Source organism: Calypte anna, chromosome 4B (assembly GCF_003957555.1).
Source record: "Calypte anna isolate BGI_N300 chromosome 4B, bCalAnn1_v1.p, whole genome shotgun sequence".
Classification (NCBI taxonomy): Eukaryota; Metazoa; Chordata; class Aves; order Apodiformes; family Trochilidae; genus Calypte; species Calypte anna.
In genome coordinates, this window is record NC_044249.1 from 14975383 (window position 1) to 14999074 (window position 23692).

The 23692-nt window shown below is 36.4% G+C and overlaps 1 protein-coding gene across 1 annotated transcript in view; it reads right to left on the reverse strand.

Moving 5' to 3' along the window:
• Positions 1–23692, reverse strand: part of HTT (huntingtin) — an 81561-nt gene that overhangs the window by 56640 nt on the left and 1229 nt on the right. Inside the window, exons 2-18 of the mRNA XM_030450412.1 lie at positions 18750–18833; positions 18199–18319; positions 14206–14265; positions 12196–12275; positions 11702–11840; positions 11329–11470; positions 9239–9417; positions 8724–8928; positions 7832–7879; positions 5040–5120; positions 4261–4625; positions 3042–3165; positions 2632–2750; positions 1645–1756; positions 1077–1217; positions 244–402; positions 60–157 (exon numbers count right to left, since the gene is read on the reverse strand). Of these exons, the coding sequence (XP_030306272.1) occupies positions 60–157; positions 244–402; positions 1077–1217; positions 1645–1756; positions 2632–2750; positions 3042–3165; positions 4261–4625; positions 5040–5120; positions 7832–7879; positions 8724–8928; positions 9239–9417; positions 11329–11470; positions 11702–11840; positions 12196–12275; positions 14206–14265; positions 18199–18319; positions 18750–18833 (2257 nt within the window). The remainder of the gene's footprint in view (positions 1–59; positions 158–243; positions 403–1076; positions 1218–1644; positions 1757–2631; positions 2751–3041; positions 3166–4260; positions 4626–5039; positions 5121–7831; positions 7880–8723; positions 8929–9238; positions 9418–11328; positions 11471–11701; positions 11841–12195; positions 12276–14205; positions 14266–18198; positions 18320–18749; positions 18834–23692) is intronic.

Sequence of the window (23692 nt, forward strand, 5' to 3'; positions counted from 1 at the left end):
CCAATGAATAACACCCCTGTGATCTGTGGTGGTGCAAGTAAAGTACTACTTCTGCTTACCCTCACAGCTGTACAAGCCAGTTTGCATGTAACTGAGGATTCATCTTTCAGTGTTTTTTGTAACAGAGGTATGCAGTCAACCAAGGAAAAGAGATTTCCTATTAAAATAAAAAAATCACATAAATGAAACAACAGCAAATTTTGGTTACATTAAAAAAAAAAAGACACCCTTAAAATAAATTACCTGTTGAGCTTCTGATATTCATTAGCCATTTTTCCACATCAAACCGGGATTTAATCAGAATGGAGTTGACAATTGTTCCACAGAGAATGGCAGTAGCTCCTCTAACCTGGGGATCTCCATGGTCAATGTAGTTCAGAATATCTGATACATACTGCTCCTCTAAGAAAATAAGTTACAACTACTTTATTTTAAAGATACTAGTCTTAGACTTAACTGATCCCTAAAAATCTTTCAGTGGAGTTACCAATTACTGTATAATCAGTGCCAGTATATTCACAGTACACTCACCCTAGTTCTACATTTCATAGATTCCTTGCACATAATCTTCAGATCCTTAACACCATCCACACCAATAATGACATAAACCCATTAGTGATTTATTTCAATTGTAAACAAAAGTTTCTGGGGCAACCTACAAAGTTTTAGTCATCTTTGGCCAACACCTTTTCTACTCCCAGTACCAAATCACTTGAGTACTCCAGGTCCTTACTGATCACACTGTAGAATTCATGAAAATAAATTTAAGGCCTAGGAACCATCTGTAAGATGGCCTAAAATAAATTAAAAGAAACCACCTGTAAATTAAACCACTTCTATCTAGCATGTGTACTGAAACACATTACATCTTTCAGAATCTGTACAAACTTGTCCATTGAAACATTTACTACAAAAAAAAAAATCATCTTATGTGCAGCTAGTGCAGACAGCATATTCCTTCCGATTGGTGCAAATTTTTTTGACACATACTTTAATGAGGTTTTCAGTATAGATGCTACCTCTCATTTCAAAACCAAAACACACTGTTAAAATGGAATATGTGAACTGCAACATACCATACTCTTCTCCCATTGCTTCAAGGGGTGTTCTATACAGTTTGCTGAAGAAAGACTCGGGGTGAAGTGCAACAGCTGCTCCAACACAACTTACTGCCAGGGCTTTTACACTGACTCTCACATCTCTATCAGGAACTAAAGCTGGGGAAAAGAAAAAAAATCTACTGCACTGTCTTCCCCATGAATACAGCATTAACAGAGCATGTGAACAAATACCAGGTTAGATAAAGAAAAAAGAACAACTATCTTATATATAATGACACATAAAAACATGCCTGTGTGTAAACATAATTAAGTATGTGACTTATGGCTTAAGTTACTATAACACTTCTTTAGATGCCCAGTGGTTCAAAACAGGATTCATTGTGAAATGGCATAAGTTTTTAAGTGTTTTTAGGTTTTTCTGTACTCCAGTGTGATCATTTACATTTGGACTGTAACAGAAAAGCCCCAGACCCAAAATCTTCGATAAAGAAAGCTTAAAAACCAGACAGAGTAAACCGATCACATTCCCTACTTTATATAATCAAAGGCACAATGAACCAGAGAGTTTTGAACAGAAGCTTACCTCCCTTCTCCCCAGTAAGTAGAAAAGATGCTGACAGAAGCCTAACACAGTGCACTAAAGGAGCAGCATTTTCATCAGCATAGTGACCTATGTCTCCCTTTACCCTGGAGGGCTGTTGAAGGCAAATAACAATGTTTATACAGATGAAAATTATTCTTCAGTTTAAATAAAATATTAAGCATATCAAGATTTAGAAACGCTGCACATCTCTACATATATATAGGCTGCAATATAAAATGTGTTTAATACATATTCCAAGAAAGTCTTAAAATGTAATGCTTACAGAAAGTTTGTATCCAGTACCAAGAATTGGTTTAATGTCATCACAGAAACAACAATTTTGTAGATTTTCTGAACTACCTACACTTGCTGTTTGCATCTGAAGTCTGATAACCACTGTTAGTCACCAAAGAGCTTTGGAAACTACAGGAGAAGCAATTAATTCCCAGGTTGTTTCCAAAGAAGGCTGACAATCTTCTGTATTTTGACATTTAGAGCTTCCCACTATCCTAAACTGACCTAACTCTCCTGCAACAAATGAAACTCTTTTGCCCCAGTTAAGAACGAGGTCAGAGTCAAAAACCTTTAAGAGAAAATTAGTAACCTATGGTCAGACTGGCATGAGCCTCTGTGCAGGAAGAGAGGCACAAAGAGTAGGATGTAACTTCTGAGAAGATCATAAAGGTGCCTATACAGCCAGCATACAGCCAGCATACAGCCAGCAATTGGCACAGATAAAAGGGGTTTCTGTATTCTGTTATGTTTTGGTGGTGACTACATTCAAGATAAACACTTCTGTATTCACCTTATGTTAAATGAAATTCAGGCTATAATTTACATTCACTGTTCAACCTTAGTTTTTTGATCTTTAACAAAGAGCACCACATATGTAGGCAACTCTCATTTGAAACTAGCTTACTGTAGTTTGTTTTTTTTTTAACTTAGTGGTTTTAAGCTTTAAACTTCGCCACTGTGACTACTTCTCACCTTATTTTCATGATCACCAGGTTCTGCTGCATCTTCTTTTGATGTAAATCTATCTACGCTGCTATCAGAAGGCTGCCTGCTATGGCTCATGGTTTGCAACAGGTGAGGCTGCTGAAGAGCTTTATAAAAAGAGTTAATGAAATACCATTTCAGGTGCAAATTAAAAGCACTTCAGTTGAATTTATTTTACAAACACGAAAAATAAATTAGCAGAGATCAAAACAAATGATTCACTACAAGTGTGGAAATATATTCCTTAATTTACACTTCCATCTAGTTATTTGGTTTGCATATCCATTATGTGACTCTTCAGTCCCTTTGGAAGTTAGACAGCAGATACATCTGTAACACCTGCCTTAAAGTTGTCACAAGTTCTGTGTCCGTTCCCCTCCCGCCATTTATCAACATACCAATAGAAGAATTTCTGAAAGACTCTGATGAATCATCTTGGAGAATATTTGCAGCCTCATCTTCTTCATCCTGCAGCTGCCCGATTTGCATTCCAGAATACTGTCCTTCAGCACCCTCCAAAACCTACATAGTGCAAGGATAAGACTTAAAATAATTTAGTTTAATACACAATGTTAAATCTCAAGCATGCAGTGTTAGTAATGTAGAAAAAATCTGCAAGCAAATATGAGCCTTACAGATATCAGTGTACAGCTGTATGCAGGCTCCAAAGCAGTTCCCTTTCTCCTCCAGCATTCAGGCTATTACAGGATATAGTCACATCTGACAGTCTCCCATTTGAGTGGTGAACTTGAATATTAACAGTAATAAAGTCAAACATGTGCTGCTTTGCCCCCCTTGAAGCTCTCCTTGCTCCCATATCCCAAACACAACTGTGTCTCTCTCAGCAGCTACAAATCACAACACCTTTATTGTCACCAACTGAACTTGGCCCTTGCTGCCAAACTATCCCATAAGCTCACTTGTCCTGGATATGTTAAGTTTTATTACAACCTTACAAAACACTTGCTTAAGGGAGACAAATTTCCTAAAATAAGTATACAATATGAGCATATTAGATATCTATTAGATATGTAACTGCTGTGTTAGTAAATCATGCAGCATTTGCTCAGTATAGAAGAAATTTTCAAGATAGAATAAAAAGAATAAAAACTAGTTGCAATGACAAATGAAAAAGTGGAGGCAGAAGGCGATGCAAAGCACTAGGTTCCAAAAGTATTCCTCTATTATTCCAAATAAACTGTTCACCCTTGAACACTTCCATTAGCCCTCCTGCACCAAAACATTTATTAATGTATCCATACAAAATGAAGGACATACTTCCAAAGGAGTATATTTATGTCAAACCTTTGATATTGACATTCTTCCAGTGACAATTTGTTAATGCCTCCATATGACCTACATACTGGTCATACATACATATGAGTGAACATACTGATTACAGCTTTGTAGTTTTTAATTACTGTTGAAGTGTTAAAAGGAGGTCAAGCTCTCCAATAGAGGCATGAGCTGCTGACCTTTCCATTGTTACTAGCTGAGCATGGAAAAGTAGAAGACAATCAAGTAGATAAATCCAAGTCTGGGCCTGCCATGGAAGAGCTCTGAGGTATGTCTGGCCCCAGAAGAAGGGGATCCCCCCTCTGCCTTTTGCATACTTACAATTTCAGAACTGTCAGAAGGAGTCACAGCAGAGTCTGGACCTTCAGTAGTAGTCTGAGAGCTATCACTAATTGGTGAGGAAGCCTGTGTACCATCATTCAAGTCCATAGTAGGATCTGACTGGACAGTACTGATCTGGCTGGAGCTCCGACTAAGCACATCCTCCTCTTCCCCTTCAGTAGCTGTACTTGTCAAATCACAGCTTGTCAGGTCCACAGAGTCTGACTGCAATGTGTGCTGGGAACGTGGCTGCTCTGTGATGATATCATGGCCAGTAGAATCAGTGGCTGAACTCCCAACTGACCCAGCTGGAGATACACCTGATGAAGTAGCTTGTTCACTGGTTATCTCACCCTTCATAGAAGCTGCAAAACACAGACATTTATGAGTCAATCAAGCGTTTACACTCACAGTTCACGCTTGATATGGACACCACATACTAAGTCACATATTAAACTAGGCTAAGGAAACTGTATAACTAATTACTTAAGACTACAGGTACAGAAAACACCTGTAAGATGCCATTCCATCCACACCAGTAGCTCAATATGACAGCCTATCCACTAAAAAAAAAATGCAGTCAATTTCACTAGGTAGGTATAAGTTTTATACCCAGTAGTATTTATGATTTCAGTTTCATTAATGTGTCTTTCCAATGTCCATTCACTTACTCGTCACCATAATTTCACCTTTATATTTCACTTAGAGCAATGGAAGAATAAATTTGTAATGTGCAGTTAACATGGGTTGACTGCATTGCTAAGGGGAAAGCAAGCTACCTGCAAATGATGCAGAGCTGACATCTGATCGGGTTTCAGGATCATCCTCCAGACCTTCTTCTTCACCAAGAAGTATTTTACCTGAGAAGTGGTAAGAAGAAAAAACCTTTACAGTTTTCCAAAATTACAGTCAACTTGAAATGCTGAACAGCTGAAGTCAGTTAGACGTGAAGTTTATTTTTCTGAAAGTTTATCCAAACACTTTCAAAGCTATGACAGGCAACAGATGGACAAGACAAAGGAACCCAGGAGGTGAATATCCAGTCCTCCCATTATCTGATCAGGAGAGTAACAGACAGCAGTGACAAGAAACCACAGAATTAAGTGATTTAACAGTGTAACCACTCAATGTTGTTCATGTTAGTTTATTTTAACAGACTATGTTTAAGATTCCACTACTTTTGTCAAGTATGTCCCTATTACTAAGGACATCACTAACAGCCATTAAGATCCAGGGACTACCAAGATAAAAAGTCTTCAGACAGGCTTTTGCCACAGGAAAAATGAGAACTATTTATAACCTAACACAGTTATCACAGAGTTGTCTGACTCACAAAGTAATTTCTATTTTAAATACAGGCGATGAAAAGAGAAAGATACCTCTATATGCACACTGGCTGGGAGCAAACCTAACTGCACTGAAAAGTCTGTAAAAAGGACTGGACACTGAGTGCAGAGGGAGCTACTGAGCCCACCTTTCTGGATCTGGATCTCCTAACTCACTTGTTGAGTGAGAGAGAAATTCATGACAACTACTGAAATATGCTTTGCCATTTAGAGTAAGATTCGCAGGTACTCTAAAATTCACCATGCAAGATAGCAATGTTTTGATCACTTCAGGTGAGTAAAAAAGCATTAACAGACTTCTGTATTCATTTCTCCATCACAACTGCTTTTATACAAAACAGTAACCCTGTAGAACTGTCTTACTGCAAAAGGTATATTTTATGCTACTCAAACCTGCACGTATGGCAGAAAAGCAACCATGAGATTTCCATGTATGTTCTTTGTAACCTACGAATAACCGAGAACTTACACTCCAATCCTGCTATAATAGTTCCCAACAAAAAGCATGAGAGTATATTCTTCTCAACTCTCTCAAATTTACATCCATTCCACTGAAACAAACCATGATACTCTCCTGCTTTCCACAGCTGATTGCTTTTAAAAGTAAGCAGAAGAGGAAGGCCACTGAAAAAACATATTAGGCTTTGCATGCTAAAGTAAGTATAAAAAACAAGCTGCAAGATACTTTTCTATTATTTGGAAAAACAATTAAGTTAAGATCAGAATGTAGACTTTCAAACTGAGTTTTCAGCCTTTTTTTGGAAATAATTTTATTAAGTTGAAACACACACAAACCAGCACAGGCCAGCTGCTCAAAACTAAAGTTGGTCTGAACCATGAAAGACTGAAAAGACATGGCCTATCTGTGCTCTTCTGTTAGGGTCACAGATTCCTGTAGATCAGCTCACTTTACACTCCTACATGCAAAGGAGTGCTACAGCTAGAGAAGTTTCACCCACACCAGAAGCCTACGACACAGCAGCAGACTACAAAACCACTTAAGCAGGAACTGGAAACAGGCTTGATTTTTCCCTCCTTTCTATAACGGAGAGCAGCAAGAAATGAACAATTCACAATTTGAAATTAAAACTGTACAAAGCACAAAACCATGAACAGTTTTCTTCAGATTTATTTATCGCATTGTTTTAGACCCATACCATTATCTCGAAAAAAGATAAAAGCTGATGACTCATATGTTTTCTCACTAAGCAAAGGCAAAGTTACTATTTCAGCACGTACTTTAATTGAATTTACACTGTTATTAGTACTTCAAAGTTACACTGAAGACTTAAGTGAAATATCAATATGATAATTTACTATTTCTCTTTTAGAGGGTACTATGCATTATTATTCTGATTTGCTGCATTCTGTCCCACCTTTGGATGCTACAGCACTATCTACTTGCAGAACACTTTCTTTCACTCTGTTGTTTCTAAATCAGAAATTATAACTGCATCTGTAAAGCACTATTTCATTCAGCTCTAACCATTCCTCTGCATGTAGGTATATTCTTGAAGCATATAGATACATTCTTTCAGCATTATGAGATAACTTGCACACAAAAATGGGAGGACTTATTTGGAAAAAACATAAGCTACGAGATTACATTATGACCAGATACAAAGTACTTTCATGGGAAAAGAATACTTCAGAGCAAATTCTATTATTTAAAATCCTGCTAAATTAATCACCTATTGAAGAAATAAATGAAAATATACACAGTAAGACACTAAATGAATAGAACTGATTAATCATCATTAGCAGAACAATAAAAAAGCATCATATCAAAGCATGCAAACATACACATGCATTAATGGAAGGAGAAACAAACCAGACCTTACAAAACCATGAAGGTTAACTATTCTACGAGTTACACTGAAGGCTAAATATTACCATCAAATGGAAGCATGCTCTGTTCACACAGATTATTTTGAGATGTGGTCTTTAAAAGTGAAAATTTCATCACCATCCATCACTGTAATTTTGTCACTGAACTGCAGCAAAAGTAAGAACTATACTGCTTTGAATAATTTTAAAATATCTTGATTGCCAATTCAGAAATCACATCAGAATTCTTAAGATTTACAGTGATTAAGCTCGGATGATAACACAAAGGCATTTGGGAATGAATACCAAAGTCCATCAAGACAACGAAGCAGGGAAGAAAAAACCAATGAAAAATCAGAAAGGAATGCAATTAAAGATCTGGGTTTTTAAATAATCACCTTTGTGCTTTCTTGCAAGAGCAGGGCTGCATGAAGACCCCCCTCCAGCTGCAAATCACAGAAAGTAAGACATCAGGGCAAAGACAAAGCTGCTGGAATCATGAAGGAATTCTAAGAGGCACAAATGGGAAGGAAAAAAACAAAAAAACAAAGCCAGGAAGAAATAGCCAGCCTGTTGCTTTTGAAGTCCATGGGGTTTGGATCATTTGCTATGAAATGACTTTCTACTTTTCTATGCCACTTGTGTAAAGTTCACTTTAAAAAAAAATATGCTCTAAATTTCACTGGTATGATTGCTTCTGGTCACTGAATTACCTTCTAACAGTAGCAATATTAAAATGATCTGTTATTTCAATACAGACGTTCTTACAGAAATCCAGTCAGAGATCAATTCCTTTGAAGCAGGTAAACAGCAGTTAAGAGACACTTTTAAGAACATGCACATCAAGGACAAGAACACTGATAGCTGATTTTAGCAAGTTATAGATAAACTTATTCATGCTTTAATTTCATGCTGGTTTTGATATTCAGCAAGGAGCTCTCCAATTAGTATAAATTCTTATTAGATCAGCTTTTTGTGAATCACAGTTGTCAGATGCTAGGTGAGAACATAATTTTGTGAGAAAAAAATTATCTGTCACCAGTTAACTTGTTCTGTGTAACCAAAACACCCATCAACATAAAGTGTAAACAATACTCTGGAGTTTGTCATTATACATTCGTTGAGTAATGAATGGAGAAAAGAAAATCTTTAGCTGTACCTGTGAAAAAGAGAAGTCATGCATAACTTTATACATTTCATTGTATCCTTCATACTTTTAGCTAATGTTAGAAATACAGCTGGTGATGTATGTTCACCTCCCTTTACTCAAATTCCCAAGAAACAGCTTACCTATAAGTTCAACTATGCTCCCACTGCGGCTCCTGCTGGCAGATTCGTCTTTGGATACACTGACCTGTGCAATGCCCCCTGAAGTGGTCAGGGCATGGAGAAGTTCAGGTGGTGGTGTTCTAAAGAGCTGCTGTAATAATTCTAAGGCTCCGGTCACAACATTATGATCCTGATGCTGGGTGTAATGCAGAGTCAATTCATAAACCTAAAACCCAACAAAATACAGGAGAAAGTATCACAACACACTACATTTCTTCTCATATACCATATTAAAATTCAGTGATGCATTAAAAATGACTGATGTTTGCTACATCTAATCTTCACACTTTCTACTGGGAAAATCCTCATTGATTGTAGACATTCATCTGCCTTTTTGGTAGAAGCCTTTTGCTTCTATTTATTGTTAGAGAAGGAAGAATCACATAAAAGAACATCTAGCGAACATTTTAAATTATTATTTATTTATTTTCTTCCAATTAGTGCCCTTCAGGCAAGGGTTATTCTTAATATTCTACCTGTATAAGCTGTTCTGGTGAAGGCGAGATCTCTGTTTCTTTTCTTGTTACACCAAAGCTACCTTTCAGGATGGTATCCTTTACTTGTTGTTGCAATAAAGGTATGAGATACCTCAGTGTAAGTAAAACACCCAAAATTAAAAGAGTGGGATGATCATCTTCTACAGGAACCAATAAACCTGGGGAATAGAAAAGGAGTCATATCACTGACTGATAGTGCTTACTTTCAACACAAATGTTATTTCATGTAGACCACATAGTAGCTTTTAAAAAACAAAAAAAACTCTATCAAAACTTAATGTTTTCTAAATGTAGAAACATTTTAAACCTAGCATTTAATATTCCTGACAATGACTTAAGCAATGGGGGAGAATTGTAATTGTCGCCTTCCCTGTTCCCTATATCTTTGCACTCAAAAAGATATAAAAAATTATTTTTCATAGTACCTGATGCTTTCATCAAGTGATCCAGACTCTTGCTACGATCACCTGACTCCTCTCTCCACTTGGCAGTTTAATTAACTTCAAATTTAATTTTCTCCTACACACGTGACAATATCTTAATGAATGACATTTATACTCCTGTCTCATTCCTCAAATTCTGGAGCAGGTCCAAAGGAGGGCAACCAGGCTGGTGAAGGGACTCGAGCATAGACCCTACGAGGAGAGGCTGAGAGAACTGGGGTTGTTCAGCCTAAAGAAGAGGCGGCTCAGGGGAGACCTCATCGCTCTCTACAACTACCTGAAAGGAGGGTGTAGCCAGGTGGGGGTTGGGCTCTTTTACCAAACGACTTTCAACAAGACAAGAGGGCATGGACTTAAGTTGTGCCAGGGGAAGTTTAGGTTAGATATTAGAAAGAATTTCTTTACGGAAAGAGTGATCCGTCATTGGAATGGGCTGCCCACTGAAGTGGTGGATTCTCCGTCCCTGGAGATATTTAAAAAAAGACTGGATGTGGCACTCAGTGCCATGGTCTAGCAACCGCAACGGTGGTTCAAGGGTTGGACTCGATGATCTCTGAGGTCCCTTCCAACCCAGCCAATTCTATGATTCTATGATTCTATGAAATATTTGGAACCTTGTTCCATATACCTGCTAATCACAGAATCATACCCAAAAATATATTAAGAACAAGTAGAAGTTATACAAGAAAACACTACGTTCTATGCAGGGAAAAAAACCATCTGAATCAAAATCAATTTATGGAGCTGCTATTAGTGGTCCTATCTGAACTCAGTACCATTGCCAGGATGCTATAAAATGTACCTTTGAGGCAGGAAAGAACAATGTGTGCATAGAAGAAGACTATTTTCACATCACACACAGTAAGGAAAGTCACGATGTGGTTCTTGAATCTTTCACCCCTTTTTAAAAGTAGAAAGGCTAACAGGATAATGCTTTATGCATCTCTTGGTCTTCCTTACCTGTACTTATGCAATATAGTCTACACAGCAGAGAACTCCTTGTCAGCAACAAAACCAAGGCAAATTTTTCTGCTACAACCCAGACAAGTATATAAAGAGTTGCAACACACCTCAAAGCAAAATTCCCAGTTGAAGAATTATAGAAGCAATATCTGACATGAAGTTGTGTACTTTTAATTTTTAAAATTAAGTTTCTGGTCTAAGTTAGATTTTCAACAAAGAATCTACATCTTGTTTCTTCTAAAAATGTTTACAGGGTATTTGTTCATGACCAAGAGAAGAGCAGTCATATCCTCCATTTCAAAGGATACTGCTGCACTATCAACCAAGCTGGTGAACAATGGAAGTCCTGACAGACTCCTATGCAACTTCTTGCAGAATCCCTGAAGCTTGTTATCCAATAGAGGAAAGCCAATGCTTCCCTAGCTTTGGCTGTTTCTTTTCAACACTACTGAATAAGCATTGCAGCACACACACAGATACAAACAGCTTTAGTCATATTTTCATTTAGCAACACAAAAGAGTGAAAGCAATAGCAGCATAACTGGTAGTCTAAATAACCTTGCTTTGCCTGAAAACATCTTGCACATGAAAAGTGGCTTAAATGGAAAAAAATTCATGTTAATTGTACCTGAAGCAAATTTCATTTTTTTTCCTGAATCTTACCTAAAAGTACATTCAATAACCAGGCATAGAAATACTGCGTTCTTCGTGAATGTTGGCAGATGCTTACTGCTGATCCTGCTGCTGTTCGACGGATAGTAGGGGAGCTGGACTTTAGATTAGCTATGAAAGCCTTCAATAAAGCCTAGAAACAAAGATATTTCACTTTTTAAGAGAAAGGAAAGGAATTAAGTCATGAGCATATGTATTTTTCATCATTTCAGAGCAATACTTAACTTATATCTAGCAAGGACAATTTTTGCCTGAATTCAGGCATGCAGCTGCAACACTGCTTTCTGTAAAATCTAACTGATAAAAATGATAGGTTAGATTGCTTTGAGATATAACATAGCAATAACTGGTTAAAGAGAGATACCTTAATCTCATTGTCATTTGCAAAATTGCCAAATGCTGCCATGATTTTTGGTATTGCTGCAGCCAGTGTCTCCTGTACCGATTCTTCAGGTCTCTTACTTATTCGTGTTAGACAGGGCAAGAGGTTCACCAGGTATGGCCTAAGTGTGGCAAAAGAGAAAAACTAATTTGAGATCAGAACAACTGTGACTCATGTAATTTTTAATTCACACTCAAATTCTGTGGTATTAGTAAATCACAAAAAATGCACCTGTTAGCTACATAGAATGTAAAAAACGATAGTCTTTTGAATTAAATTTGAAGACATTCAGATAGAAGAGAGCAGAATATACTAAAAAAACAAACAAACAAAAAAAACCAAGTTACTGTCTTCACAAGTTTCTTCCCACTTCCCTGCATAGAACTAAAACCTCCACAACTAGAAACATAAGAACAGTACCCTTAACATCTATAGTTCATTAAATGTTCTTTGGAAAGTTCACAAGAGTTGTTTACCTGCACTTTTGAGGCCGAACGAGATGGGCAAGCTCAGCAAATCTCCAGAGTGCTGCACGTAGACTTCTGGAAGCACCATTCTGGACAATTTACATAACTGTTACATTTCATCAAGAAAACATTGCCCTAAAAAATACCTATTGTATACCAACAGTACACATTTTTACAACATTTGACTTAAACAGACAAAAATGTAAGATTCAGATTTAACCATTTTCCTTAACTGGAAGCCATGCATTTCCTTCAGTTAAAAGGAAGTCAAGTCATCTCCATGACTGCCTTCAGTTTTCTTGACAGAAAGAAACAGCAAGAGAGAGAAGGAAACATCTGAGATCTTCAGTCTGCTGAAATCAGCTTAAAATACCACAGAGAAAGGCATCAGCCAACAAAGAAACACTGATGATATGATAGTCTAAAAAAAACACTGGAACACTTGCAGAGATATAAATGAAGCATAAAACTGACATCAGTGGATACATATGTAAAGAAGTAATGCTCAGCTCCTTAGTGCACCAAAGAAAAAATGCACATATTGATCTGTATCACTTCAGAATTGATTGCATCCCAAAGATTAGTACCTATTTCTCTGTATGGACACCTTCAGTTGAGCACCTGACTTGAGCCAGAATGGCTTTAGATGCACTATCCAAGGATACAGAAAAGCTCCTTAGTATTGCTGGTATGGCAGAGAACTATGGAAGCCAATAGTCTACCACACTAGTTTGAACATACCCAAAACACTTCCCAAATCAAGTACCTCTGAAGACTGAACTGAGCTATTAAAAAATTGTCATTTCTTTCATGTTGTCTTTAGCTAGTATAACAAAGGTTCATGGTCTCGTTAGCATGACAAGTTAAAAAAAAGCAAAACAAAAAACCCCCCAACTTGCATCTGAATTACAAAATGTGCAATTTTGAGGTTCAGAACCAAACAACAGGATTCTGGCTTAGCTCCTGAAGTGACCCAACTGATGCACAAACAAAATTCAGTCTTCTGGGTGCTTCTGTTATGCCTGCTACCGCTCTCCCATCTCTGTCATGAATATAAAAGCAACTACTCAGGAAGTTCATGTCATCTGAACAACAAAATAGTGTGCAGAAACTTCAAAGTGATTTTTGTTCATGTTAGTTGTTTTTTGTTAATTACCATGTCTGTTTCAATGAAGGTACAATACAATAAGTTATTCATGCATGGTCTACAAGTAGTCCACATATGACAGATGAAAAGCTATCCACACTGCTTTTTTTATTTTATTTTCTAGAATTCTTTTATTTCCAATGAAATGTAACAAAAAGGAGTAGCATCACTGTCTAACAAGTAACATCTGTATATTCTCTCTATACAAGCCTTGCTATATGTTTATAGACAGGAGACATGATTTCAGTGATACTGTCCTGCACAAAGCATTTTTCTTTTGTAGTCATATACTTAAAAGGCTATTAATAAAATTCTACCCATGGACATAATTAAATTGTGACTTGTTGAGCAAAGAGAGATGATTCAGTATTTTCACCTATGCTTCTTACAAAAGCCATAAGTTCACATCACACATTTACAAAAAAATAAGTAGTTAAAACTTGTATTAGGTCACTTAAGGTCTTAATCAATGATTCTACCAAAAACGTTATGTAAAATTAAGAATGTCACAGCCCTCCATCTGCTTTTCACCACCCCTTTGCTCTTTCCAGTTCAGTCAATGGAGCAAACATCAGAAATATGCCTTATTTATTTGTGTGCAGAGTCACTAAGGTTAATTCAGACTGCTGTTCACACCAAATGCTCATATATTTTCTGCCAGATAAGGTTTCAAGAGTGGCTAAATCTAAACAATGGGGCCAGTAGTGAAGGACTGAGTAGAATAATACATTAAACAGTCGTAGATCCTTCCAAAGTGAAACACTGACCGTGGTCTTAAAAGACACATTTTCAATTTTACACTAAAGCCACACTACAATATACTAAAACACTAAATACCATATTTCAAAGGGACATGTAAGTTAGAAACTCACCTTTTTAATCTCTTTATACAGTTCTAACTGTAACCTAGGAAGATTGGAATCCATCAAAGCCTGCAATGAAATGCATTGAGAACATACGGTATCAGAGAAGAGGCACTTGACAGGAAAAAAGCTGCAAAAGAAAACAGCTTTGAAAAGGCACAAAACTACCTAACCACCCCTCTATTTGATGTATTACCAGGAAAATGCTAAATACTAAATAGAGATACCTTTATCTTTCACACAAATACTAAACAAACACGAAAATCCCCCAAACTCTGTTACTTGCAGTTAACATTCATTGCCTTACCCATTCTGCCTAAAAAAAGGCCATATGGAATCAGATTACAAGCAGAGCCAACCTAAGGTGCTAACTGGCAGTTGCCAGGAATAGATCCTCATGAATAGAATATTAAACCACAAAAACAGTATTCACAAGCAGCAGGAGGTATTCCCTGCTATACATCCCCACTGTCAAGTAACCTCCTACTATTTCTCACACTGAGGCTGTATTTGTACCATTAGCTTTAGCAGCCCTTGAAAAATCCTTCTTTCATCAATCAGCCTATTTTCTGCATCCACTTATTACCACAGGGTGTTCTGGACACCAGAGGTATCACATCCCAGGATTTAATCAAGCATACTGTGACAGAACACACATTGTAGTTCAAGCTTGCAGTTTAGCTAAGAACTAGGGTACATGAAATGAAAATAAGCACCAAGAAGTAGTAATTTGCCATTCATCTCAACACGATCATTCTCCCTCCCTCTTTAAAGTGGCAGAGGAAAAAAAATAGTTCTAGTGTATGTAATCTCTTCCTATAGAACATTTTGTATACATAAAATTACCCTTTCTCTTCCATTTTTTTCCTAGAACATACTACTATTTATGAACATTTCCACCACCACCTCCTCAGTTTACAATGAGAGCTTCACATAATGTGCAAGTGCCTACATTGCAGATTTATACATTGCTATAATGTTCAGTATTTCATTCATTATTCTATTTTTTTCTATCCATAGTCTATTCCTTGACCAATAATTTAATAATTTCTAATTATCTATGTGCCTTTTTGACCATCAACCAAAGCCCACATCTTCACAGGATTGATTACTCATCATGACTACAAAATGTTATATGGCACATGTTGATGTAGAGGCCACAACTGCTCAATGAAGTGCCTTAAGTTCCTGCAGAGCTTAACTCCCCAGGTCTATAACTGTATGTCCCAAAACATATGTTTCCTTCCAGTTAAACCCATGTTTACAATAAAATGGTATTACCTTCCTCAGAAAAATCTTACCTGGCTTCTATCTTTATACTGTCATAAGAACACCAACTATTAACTGCAGGTGCCTAGATGACAGCATGTAGGGATAAATCTCACATACTTTACTAAACTTGGCTTTTATGGGAACTTCACTGCCCCTGTACATAAGGATATCAAGCAATATAAAAAGACACCAACTGCTATTTGGCCTAAAGGGTAAACTTTCTTGACAACACACTCAACTGGAACAACTTTTTACTATATTTTTTGCAGGCTAGAAATCTAAAAAGTCTTCCCAACTGGAAAAGAATTGTAAGTATAGATAACTTGAAATTAGCACCAATAATAAATCCCAGTTACTGAGACCAACTGTAACCTGTGTGAACAGTCCCACTACTATCATTAGCAGAGATTATATGAGAGATTAGAGAACATTATATGATAGTAGAAAGGGCAACCAAGCTGGGAAAGGGTCTGGAGAAGATGTCCTATGAAGAGTGGCTGAGGAAACTGAGATTGTTTAATTTGGAGAAGAGGCTGAGGGGAGACCTTATCACTCTCAACAGCTATGTAAAAGGAGATTGTAGTGAGCTGGGTGTTGGTCCTTCTCCCAAATAAATAATAAGACTAGAGGAAGTGGCCTAAAGCTGAGCCACGGGAGTTTTAGACTAGATGTTAGGAATAATTTCTTTACTGAAAGTAGTCAGGTGTTGGAAAAGTTGGGAGTTTTCTTCCTTTTAAATAAAGGTATCACCAAAGCTATTTAAGCCTTGACCTGCTTCTGTTGTCTGTGAGGTTCTGAAGGGTAAGTGCAGTGATGCCTAAAGATGACCTACAGATTGTTTATCTAAATGTATTTGCTTGTTTATCTAAATATATTTGCTGTTCTAGTTTATAGCCTTATCTACACAGAGCTGACAGCATTTTAATTATGACCATAATTAATTATTAGCATGATTATGAGCATAATAATTATGAGCATAATAATTATGAGCATAACCTCCAGACAGGCACACAGTTACACAAGTAATGCTTATATTTAAGGAGAGAAAATATAAAGCATCTTTCTAGCAACAGAAATAGTCTCCAAAATGCCCAAGGTACTAAAAAAAACCTGAATGCTGACTAATATGCAAGCTGAGGCCCAGTTCCTCTGTTTCACTCATCACAAGTATTGCTGCTACTTGCACAACCAAAAATAAACACTGCTCATCTTTTTGTATCTGCATTTATACATGAGAGAGCATCTGCCTAAACACAAAATTGCTTCCACACAGCAGAAAACATGGAAGCAGAGTGCAAACTATGATCAGCTTTGATAACAGTATGAAACATCCAATGTGGTTCAAATATCACAACTACTCCTATTTCATAGCTGTAACCACCTGGCAAGATAACTAACTGATAGTAAACTCTTGTCAGTTAAAATCGCATTTATCTTTAAAAGAAAACAAACTACCAAACAAAGGTTTGAAAAAACCTCAAAGTCTTTGAAGTTACCTTCTAAAATGCCAAAAAGCAATGATATCAAATAGATCAGTGAACTACACAAGTCTATTTTATATCAAGTCTACAGAAGTGCTTGATGGAAAGAAGAAAGTCTGCATTCTTTAGAACTGTTTCAGAGCATCTTTTAAAGTAAATTAAGTTACATAATGATGTACACATTTCAAAGAGTGCTCAAGTCTTGCAAATGGAAAAACATTTAAAACATAATGAACAGAGCAAAGAGCAACACGAAAGAAGCAAAACACTTGCATCATTCCCTGTCATGATGGAATACACTACATAATCAGTAAGCTTTCTTCACACAACTTTCAACCACATGCTCAACCCCCAAAACTTAATTCCTTCAGATATCAAACAAACAAAACTTAACTGAGAGAAATCTCTACAGAAATAGGGATGTTTTGTTTGTTTGCTTCCACACACTTGCTGCAGAAAGTTATTTGCATATCTCTAAAGCACTTACATCAGCTAGATTAATCATGCAAGAATACAACATGGTCTCAAAATTCAAGTATTTCAGGAAAAAAAAAAACAACAAACCCAAAAAGGGAAGGTGAAGGTAAACCTGTCATGAAAACAGCAGATCACAGCAATTACAAAAAAAGGCTCATTTCAAGATACTCTGAGTCAAGACTGAGACCTTGCCTGACCTCTCATGAATGCCTGCCTGCACTTCTCCCAACAAGCTTCAGTCTGGATCACAGCAGAGCTGGGTAATCTCCAGAACACCTTATTTACCCTAATTATTGCCTAAAAGCTTCTCCTCCAAGTCTCAGCAAATCACACTGCGTGAATTACACCATACTATTAGTTTGGGATAAAAAAGCATTAGATATTTCAGTCAGCTTTTTAATAATATTTTTACCTTCCCTCATGTTAAGCCTCTCTTTGCTTATCGAACAATAATAGAGTATTCCTCAGTACAACAAAATGATTTTAGAAAAGCCCAAATTCTTATTTTGGCTAACCTGAAGAGAACAAAGCTCATGAACCACTGAAGGAAAGAATAAATTAGAACAATGAATGCCAGAAGACAAGTTAAATAGCTTGGTCTCAGTCTTAAAAGCACATACAGAATTTAGTAAAGCAGCTTACTTAACTTCTTACTTTATGATATACTATCAACAACAGGAAAAGCAACTAAAAGAACATCAATATGAATTCATACAGGAAACTGCATCAAGAAAAGTTAAAATCAGGTAATACAGTATATAAAAGTTCTTACTTTAATAACTTTATTAAGGCATTCATCAGCAACCATTCTGACATCAGATTCTGCATCCTCACTGCAGAGGAGAAAGAGTTCCATAGCAATTCCCAGCAGTTTCTGAAATTCTGGAGAATTTCTAAATAAACAAAACATTAGAAAATTACAATGGACACTACAAAATGCAAACACCATTTTTGAAGGGGTTTCATAATGCAACTACACAGGTATTACATTTAGTTATACAAAAGAAGACATTCGATGGCTTAGAGAGCTTCATCTGGAATGAGAGATCATTTCCCTGCTCCTTCCTACCTAATTTCATAATTTGTCAAGGTACATGACATCTGTGCCTTAGTTTCTCTGCCTGAGGTAGAAGGATGTCTACTCAATCAACACATAAATAAATTATTTTTCAGATTCCAGATTGGGAAAAAAAAAAAAAGGTACCATTTCAATTTTAAACAGAACCTAAGCATTTAAAATCAGCAGTTATCAGAAAGCCTCTATATAACTAACACTCAAAGTATCTACTTATATTAATGCAATAAGTTAAAGATTTGTGTTACCTTAAAGACTGAGCCACTATGCTTTCACATATTGTTAGGCAATGATTCACTCGATCTTTCTTGCTAGTTGAAAGTTCTTTCTTTCTAGAAGAAGAACACAATGATAATGAGCCTGAGATAAGACTTCAAAAGTAAGGAGTGACCATTTAAACACTATTGCTAGAGTAGTGTCTAATGATTATACAGGAAAGTGTTGCACTCTGACAGCCATGATGTAAATAGCTGTATACCAAGTACCTGTAGATGCCAAGAATTCATATACTAACTACTGCTAGACCATGGAGGAACACAAGAGACAGAAACAATACAAAAAAAAAGATAAAATTAAGAATTAAAGTAAGAATTAAACATTTAATAGGGAGCATCATATTAATTGCATGACTTTTACTGAGAAAACATATGGGGAAAAAATAAAGAACAAAAAGAAGTAAAGAGAAAGGAAGGAAAAAGTGGAGGAGACAGAATGATGATGAATTAAAGACACTGACAGAAAGAAAACAGTTTGGGAAAATATGCAAATAAACCACAAGAACAAGTCCTGAAAGACCTAAAAATACAATATTTTTAAAAAGAACTTCTTCACACATACTATCAACTTAGACTTTTATTGTCTGGTAAGTTCCTGAAACTTAGAGAACATTTTGTATCCAAACTGTAAAGGATGCAATCCTATCATAAGGCAATCAGAATTTAGCTTCAAAAGGAAAGCAATCCTATCATATGCCACATGACTTCAAATGGTTTTGCAATTATAAAAATAGCAAAGCTCTAGGCAGTCTATGCCCACCAAGAATAATGTTCCTACAGTAACACTTCCTATAGTCCAGGGAAGGCCAAGTTTAGTCAATTTGCCTCAACTGAGCATAACAGAAAGGATAAAATTGACAGAATCAACGTATTCATAGCTACAAGCAGTGCAGAGCACAATCTAAAAAGCTTCTAAGTAGCAAAATTTGTTTAACATTCACTAAACAGGATGTAAGTGCCTGTAACTCTATCTCTGTTTAGAACAGAAGTTTCTTCCCTGTTCCACCCCAACAAAGAGCAGAGATATTTGTAACTAAGACGGTGAAATTTTATTTATTGTACCCAGTGTCTCCTACTTCTAACGTTACTGACACAGAATCACTTCTAGGAAAGCAGGTGTTACTTTTTAATAATTTACCAAAAGCAACATCTGAGCCAAACCACACACCCCAAGGTACCCGAGTCTGTTCCACAACAGAGTGGTTCCTGCTCCTTCACTGATATCCACAGAGAATCCTCCTTTAGTTTCAAAGTGAAAATTTATGCTCTGTGTTTTTAGTATTTGTCTGCCATAACAAAAGCATCAAATAGCAAAACAGCATTTCTGAACTAGAAACACTGGAGAACTACATGAACAGCTTTGAGTTACATTAATGTCGTTAACACAGCACTAAGGACCTACAGCAAGTAGCACATCAAATTAAGCTAACTCAAAATGCATTGTTAGAAAAAATTTGAATTGAACTGTAATATAAGAGCTTTATTTCAAGTAATAGTATATTTTTTGAAAGAAAAAGTCATTCTCTGCAAGCATCCTTGTCCTTTTTCTTTTAATAGGTTGGAAGTGGAGGGCTAAAAGCATTTGCTGCCAGGATTAAAGTTTCTTCTCCCAAAGATCTTCTCATCTCACCCAGAAACACCTTTTTTAAGTTTAAGGGATGGTTCTTAACAAAGGCATTTGAACTTGACATTATTTTGTTAAGGTAAGTTTTAGCATTCCTCAAAGAGGACCTCTTCTTTGCTCCTGGCAGAATACAAGCAGCCAATCTGAATTTGATCAAGCTCTATGATTACTTTCTATATTGAAAAAGCACCAGAGACTTCAACAGCACTTTCATATCCCCTCTAGAAAAATAGCAACTACTTCCTAAAATGTCCAAGTGATTAAGCACTATCAATGTAAATGGGCACCTAAGAAATTGAATAAATAATTTTTTTTTAATGGTAATTTTTACCTAGCATTGCCTGCATCTCTTATGAGGACCATTTTCAGTACACACTCAACCCTTGAATAGAATAGATGTCTGAACTTATCCATCTCACTATTCCAGATACAAAATACACTGAAGATATTGCCAAATTAGACTGCTTTGAGGATAGTTCATTATCTAAACATAATATAGCCCTGAGCAAGGCAGGCAGTAGTGTTCAATACTACTCAGACTAGTGCAGATCAATCTCTTCAGCAGATTTCTGCAAACAGAGAGCTCAGTCAATGCAGGCTTTTTGACCTTACTAAAATAAGTAACTTTAAAAAAAATGCCTGGATAGAGAAAATGTAATGTGAAAACTGAGAAGGAATGCATATAGGTAACAAGTTACTGTTTAAACTGAAATAACAAACTAGAGGTGAAGGCTACCAGTTACTCTCAGAAGGAATAAAAAACATTCAACTGAGTTTGCTGTACAGTCTTTCATATGCCATTTGGTTATTCAACTTCCAAAAACACCAGCCACTAGAGAAATTAAAGCCACTTATAATGTACATCATGTGCATGCACTCATTTTCTATGCCCATACCAGCAGAAGAGAGAGAGAACTAGTTTGTTTTTTTTTTTAAATGACCTAGCTACAGAGAGATGCAGCTCAGTGATACTGATTTTTATTAGCCCATCAAATTAAGGATATGTAAAAGGAGTACAGAAGCTCTAGAGGGAAACTCAAATATAACAAAGATAACAAACTGAAAACAGAGTGGATCAAGAAATAAACTAAGGCCAAATATGGAGGACACTTCAAACAATGTACAGTAACAGACAAGGATGGGCAGTCTACTAGAACAGCTCCACAACATCTGTGACTAACCCTAGACATGGTAGCTCAAAGGGAAAATAACCTAGGAACCACCACTCAAAAGCAGGGCAATGGGTGTTATCCACACAGTTCATGTAACTTTCAATTGAGCAAAAATATCATAACTCTACAGACAGCACTGAAATCTACGACCACAGCTCCAAACATTAAAAAAAAAAATCAATTAGCATAGAAAAACACGTATTGCTGGAGAGCACTGGCTCTAGCAGCACCTGTTGCTGTAAAGGTAATGGCTAGAACCAAATGCAAGGAGAAAAAATTCAAACAGAGCACCATTAAAATCAATTACAATAATTAACTACTATAACAAGTAGACTAGAGAAAAAAGTGAAGAATCCACCTTTGGATCAATCAAATCAAAGCTACTTTTACAGAAGTACCCTTTGCAAGGCATTCAGATCACTGTAAGAGGTAAAAATTAATAAAACGTAAAATATAGGATGTTGTGTGACATCCCCCTTTAGTTTCACTGATAAAATCTTAATTTCTTCATCATACTAATCAAATTCTAAGTCAGTGGGGGTTTTGTAATACAAACCAAAACACCTAACTCCAACCAAAATTTAAGGCACTGAAAAAGGGTAAAAATAAAGATGGAAAAAATAAGATGCCTCAGTAAAAGTGTATAGAAGCAATATGAGATGAGAGTACAACTGGAATTTTCACAGAAGAAAAATAAACTACAATAGACAGTAGAGGGGACCCAGAAACTGATGCCTGAATGGGACACATACAAAAAGAATAACACATGATTATTGCTGATTAAAATCTCCAAAAAAAAAAAGCTCATAACTTCTCAGTAAGACTTAATTAATATTTCAATGAACAAAGCAAAGCCAGGACACCAGTTTTGTCGAGTGCCCAGAAAATCTTCAATACATGTTGTGCCATTAAGTCACCTCAAGCCCCATAACTCTGTGTTCTTAAAGCACTTCACAGTGGCAGGCAGAGTCCTTAGCAGTGCTCAGTCACTAACCAGATGTATAATTATGTTCTACCAAAGATATTCAAAAGATCATCTTTGCCTCCTCCAACAGGATAAGTGAATTTTATTTTTTTTTTAGTTATTTTTAATCATGTGGATGTAGCAGTGTTGTTGTAAATTAAAGTAGCTTATTTTGGGAGATAAATAAAGTTAAGGTGGGTAGCTAGTTTTACTTCTATTGTAGAAAAAAGTCCAACAAAAAAATGTCTAACACCACCTGTAATAATGAGATTACAACTTGAGGAAAACCAGGCAGCTTCTCACTTGTCCAGTTTAGGCAATGGGACAACTTTGATCTGATGCACAATGTCAAACAGGTATCTAACAAAACAATTAAGCAGCAAACCAGTTGCATTTGTGCTATGACATTCATCAATTAATTTATTCTTTCATTACTGATAGGTAAGCTGTCATACTTTTACAACAGTAAACAGATAAAATGATAGAAAGTTACTACACAAAACTATAAAATACTTGTGCTAGTTGTACAGAACCACAATTAAGATGAACACCTCTTGCAAACACAGTAAGAACACTGAGGCAATTTTCCTTTTTAGTCCATTACAAGCAAATGTACAAAAATGCAGACACTATTGTGAATTACATGAAGATGTTACCTGGAGTTTCACTAAAAATCTGTGAAACTTCAGCAAAGACTACCATGATATCCTTCCATAGGCATTTGTAAGGCTTAGTGCTATTACTGAATCTGTAAAGCTCCTGGGGGCATGCAACACCATCAGCTTTCTGAACACATACACTATTTTTAAACACAAAGTGAAGTCAACAAGGACAACTACAATCCTAATTTTTTTAATATTCTGAATAGAGTATGCCTAAATTCAGACCCCCTAAGCAAGCATATCATCCCTCAGCAAGCACCACAAATAAGTTTTAGGACTTTCTCTTGAAATACCATGATCTTATCAATAACTTTCTGGACAGATTTTTTTTTTTCAACTACAGATAGGAAAGACTAGGAAGAGATGTGCTATTGCTCCACATAGCACAAAGGATAAGCACAAAACCCACACATCCCAGAACAATTAGTCCCTGCAGATCAGTAAGGCATCTAAACATAATTAGCTCATGAATGTTATATTTTTCATGTTATGCC